At 40.1% G+C, this 5,000-nt stretch overlaps 1 protein-coding gene across 1 annotated transcript; it reads right to left on the minus strand.

Moving 5' to 3' along the window:
* Nucleotides 1-1,576: 1,576 nt before the first annotated feature.
* On the minus strand, nucleotides 1,577-3,853 carry LOC137976810 (uncharacterized). The gene has a single exon (XM_068824149.1). The coding sequence runs from the start codon at nucleotides 3,851-3,853 to the stop codon at nucleotides 1,577-1,579; it is 2,277 nt and encodes a 758-aa protein (XP_068680250.1).
* Between the last annotated feature and the right edge of the window lie 1,147 nt (nucleotides 3,854-5,000).

Raw genomic sequence — 5,000 nt, forward strand, 5'->3', positions numbered from 1 at the left:
TCGCCTGACGTTAGGTCATAAATTACTTATTCCAAAAATGAAAACAAATTGGGGGGTCACCGACTTTGTTTCGGAGGAAAAGGCAAGGAAAAAAATGCCCTAATTTCGATAGATAGGCCATCATAACGACCTGTAGCTTCATCCACTTATACGTCGAAAATCATAAAAATAATAGAGTTAGAGTAAAGGTTCCCACCGTAGGCCTACCTTTTAGCCCTAAGGTTTTAATAGCTAAAATGAATGTTTAGGTTTTTTTCTGTATTGGTAAAACAGACCTGAGCTGTGACCTGAGATGTGTGTTTGGTACCTGCCTCATTTTAAGTTCAGACTTTTTTAGGTGGTTGGTATTAACCTTGTTTGGTCTCTTTAGCTGAAAGTAGTCAATATTTGAAACTGTTAACCACGACCTTATGGCCATCAATTAATTGAGACATTATTTGCTGTTTAATGTATTAGTTTGTCAATTTGGTGAAGTGGTGACATCAATCCGATTGATCCAAGTCCACCGTTTCAAGGATAAATTTAGAATGAAGCGCCATTTCTCGGAAAGATCTTCATTCCCGGACAAAGTTTACAAAGCAAATCATTTAATTATCGCCAGTTCCAGGAAACGCCTTTCAAGGGTCGGATTATTGTTTCTTCTCGGAAAGCCTGAATAGTTTCTCAGAAAACAAAAATTACCTCAACGAGAACTGATATGCACCTGATTTCATACATTTCTAACTAACAAAAAAAATCCATGATTAAACAAATATACATAAAATACCAAAATTCGTCACTTTCGTTTATCCAATTAGTGTGCCAGGAATCCAAAATCCGGTTGTAAATGCTTTGCTTGCTTTCAAAAAAACCTATGTCTACTTGGCGAAGGCACCTACATGCCGGTTCATATAGTGAAAAAAAAAACAATATTGTTGGATATTTCAAAGTCCTGTGCAACATCCGTGTCTTTTTAAATCGTTGGATCAAAGGAGTAATTCAATGGCTTAATCGTTATCTAAATCAACAGTATAGATCGTTTTCATTCACTTGACAACTCGCCAGATTGGTTTTCCATAAAAAATTGAACTTAATTTTCTGGGGATTAACAAGGTACAAAAACATCGCTGCCTTACCATATTTGTAAAGAAAAATCACCTATGGTTCATCTCCCTCCTTGTTGTTGTTATCGTTTCCTTCTATGGCGGCTGTAAGGGCAAATGAAAATGATTTATCTGTTGTGCACTACCTGAATACAATTAAATCTTCTTCTCGAACTCCTTTTGCGTTACAGTTTAAATTTTTGTCACGGATAGTGGTTCGTGCTGAGATAAGTTCGTTAAAACTAAAGCTTTCGTTTGGTTTTACTAGGTTTGATAGCTGCATTTTCTTGTCAGATCATAGCATTATTTCCCAATCAGTAATGGTCATAGAAACCTTAATGAACACTCTGATAATGATAAACTGTCCACGATTACTGCGTCCTTCAGTGTCTTTTCAGAAACAAACATTTTGCAATTGGCGTCTTTAGGTTTAACCTGTGGACGATTATTATTCGAAACTCCCTTGGAATTCTCCACAGCAAGAATGTAAGAGATCAGGACTTCTCATCTTCGCGAGGGTATGAGTCTTCTGGAAATCTTTTTGGGTACAAACTTAAGACTTTCCAGATCAATTTCTTGCTGCCCAAACGGTTGATGCTTTTCTGGCCATTGTTGAGTTTGTAGCACATATCTAGTCCTTCCTTCATCGATGCTTCCATTTTGCTTAATAGTTCCTCTCTAACATATTCTTCGTTTTCTTGTTTGTCAGCCATTTCATGATAGAGGAGACCCAGTTGAGTCTTGACCATAACTTTCCATGTGTGTTCTTTCTCTAGCTCTCTCTCGCAAACGAGTTGTGCCTTTAAACGATACTTCTCTGCTTCTTCAAAGTTACCTTTTTCCATGAGACAACCTCCATAATTTTTTAGAGTTAAGATGCTCTCCTTTTGTTCGTGTGTTCCCAGCTTTTCCATAACTCCCATGGCCTTTTCGTAGTACTTCAAGGCTTTATCTAGCCCTTGGTCACTCTTTTCCGCCAAGAAAACTAAGTCTGCAAAGTCCTTTAAACATTGAGCCGTCATGAAATGATCTCCAAGAAGTTTTTCGAACAAAGAAAGGGCCCGCTGCAACTTTTCGGTTGCTTCTGCGTTGTCCTTGCGCCGCTTAGCGTTTCTTCCGGCAAGTAAGAGGCTGGCTGCGGTTTCGGGATGGCCAGGAAGATTCCTCTCGCAAATTTCCAATGCTTTGTCGTACAACTTTTTGGCCTCAAGATCATAACTGTTCTCCTCTGATAAAAAGCGAGCTCGGCTATGCAAGTAGTACACATGAGAAAGGACCTTAGTCTCGCCAAATCCGTCCTCTTGTTCTGAAAAGAGACGATGTGCCTCTTCCATGTGATCTTTGTATTTTGTTTTGTCACCAAGCCTTCTCATTTCTTGACCAAGCAGACACAAAAGTTCCACACGATGCACTGGCTGAGATTCGGCCTGAAAACACTTGCTACTGAATAGCAGTTCCAAGGTCTCGATGTAAACCTTCGATGAGATGCATTTTTCCAAATACTCGAACGTTTGAAAAAGGCTATCAAGGAACTTTTTGCAAGAGGTTGCGATTCCTTGGGCCTTCAAACCATTAGCGAAAACTTTAAGGAAATGCTCGAAGTTTTGTCTGTTTGCACTGAAAGATTTGATGGCTTCTTTGCATGTGTCTTTTCCCCAATACAAACGTGTATTTTCTTCCAGACGGGAAATGAAGTGCGCACAAGCTAATTCTCTGCTGTGAAGTAAAACCTGCAGATTTTCAGTTTCACCAATTTTCTTAGCAAAAGCGCGGATGAGAGAATGCAACTGGTATCTATGGGAACCTGCCTGTTCAACGACAACGAGAGATCTGTTGTTTAAGGAGCGTAGCGTCGTAATCGGTGGAGTTTCAGGGCCCAAGGTTTCCTTCAAAACGGCTTCGGTAGCATTGTAATCAAATGATCCAGGAAATATGGACAGAGCTACTAAAGCATCTTTCTCAGTTAAAAGAGCAAACGAATTCATAATCGCTTTTTGGAATGATTCATCGCCATCTTCCAGGATAGTCATGGGTTCCTTTTCAAGATGTTCAACAATCGTCTCTTCAGGGTAGTCTAACAGAAGTGAACCGACGATTGAGAGTGCCAATGGGACACAGCCACAAAGCTCGAGTATGGTTTCAACTTTGGAAAAATTTTCAATTTGGGTTCCTCTACGGCTGACACGAGAGTTAAGTAACTCTTTGGCCTCGTCGGGTGGTAGAGGGCTTAAATTTACTTCTTTCCACGGCAGGCTTTTATGTTGGAACCTCTTTCTGGATGTAATTACAAAAGCTACATTCTGCTTCGATAACATTCTCATGGCACTCAGGGTCTCTAGGAATAACTCTCGGTCTGCTTCCGACTCTAGAAGACTATCTGCATTATCGAGGACAAATACCACTTGGCTTTGGATCTGTTTGCTCCAGTTTTTTAGCCAATATTCGGGATTCTCCGGTAGCTGCCCGACTATCGTACCACATGAGTGGATCATTTCAGTGGCTGCTTCGAGGAATGTTGTCTTTTTTAGAAGACTGCAAAACAACACAGTATGCCCATTTTCTTTTAATTTGTGGGCTGTCTCCCTGGCCACGGTTGTTTTTCCAAAGCCCGGTCCACCAGTAATCAATACGACAGCATATGTTCGACTCTGAAGGTACTGTTTTACTTCGTGTATTTCCTTAGAACGACCAACGACTCCCGGAACTTTGTCTGGTAGACTGCTGCTAGGCTCGCACTGTGATACACCACCAAAGACTGAGGATGTAGCCATTCAGTCAACAGGACAAAGTCAACAGGAAATTTTTTGCTATTATCAAGAAAAGCGTATAAAGAATTTGCAGTGTTTGGGAACGATCGCTTGACAGCTGCACTCAATATCTCGAAATAAAGGTTTATGCTGCTTCCGAGTGTCGCGAAATCCGTAATCCGGCGTACGGTTGCAAATAGATAGGGCGCCGCTGGTCTAGCAATGCTCAACGAGAAACGTTCGTTGAATCTGCCCCCAAAATGTTATCTTGAGGCGATTTAAGTTGCCTCTGTTATCACTTTGATAAGCACGTTCCTGTTTCTGAGAAATGTTATTAAGTCCATGCAAGCTATTTTTATCTCTGTTTGATGATGCAATGTGTTTTGTCCTGCCTAACTTGTTCTTTGAAGCAGTTTATCCACTGTTTTAAAATTACTTGGGGCCTTATACTTTTGTATATTTCTAACTAATATAATTTTATAAGCTGTAGGTTAATAAAAGTACAAAATCGTTTGGGTTTCTGGGAGACCAATTGCATAAACCTCATTCATTAGATCAAAGAAATTATTAACTATTCTGCAAAGGAAACAATGCCAACACTGCTTCATTTATTCTCGGAAAGCTCTTACTATTTCTAAGAATCATTTACGACCAATACAAAAAAAGATTACGTATTGACGTACGTAACTAAAGTCGCGTTTACACGACAGAGGAAAAATAGCAGTGAACTACGGGTCCATAGGCGCCTATGGTCCCGTAGCGGAACGGATAAAAAAAGTTCACTGTTTCTTTACCAAAATGATTGGAACCGTTCCACGTTTTATGGGGCCCGTGCCATTTTTCCTCTGTTGTGTAAACGCGCCTTTAGTCACGATTCGATTAAGTCACAAAGTACAAGCAAATGATTATTTTAACTGGCGGATTATCCAAAAAAAATAAAACACAATCAAGTGGTTCAGGTCTAGCAATACACCTTCACCCACTTTCAACTACATAACCAGTTTCTTCCATTTTCATTTTCACTCATACGACCAACAGCCTTGATAGACCTTTTCACGGTTTCTGACGCCATATTGGTTGGGGAGGAAACACCGCTTAAATTACAGTGTATGTATGGGAATTTTGCCGACTTTGAACCATTCATGATAAATCCTTTAAGGCCTGACGATTG

This window comes from Montipora foliosa, chromosome 11 (assembly GCF_036669935.1).
Source record: "Montipora foliosa isolate CH-2021 chromosome 11, ASM3666993v2, whole genome shotgun sequence".
NCBI lineage: Eukaryota > Metazoa > Cnidaria > Anthozoa > Scleractinia > Acroporidae > Montipora > Montipora foliosa.

Bases quoted from the DNA above. Each gene is read 5' to 3' on its own strand.
- LOC137976810 (XM_068824149.1), bottom strand. From the start codon at position 3,853: ATGGCTACATCCTCAGTCTTTGGTGGTGTATCACAGTGCGAGCCTAGC.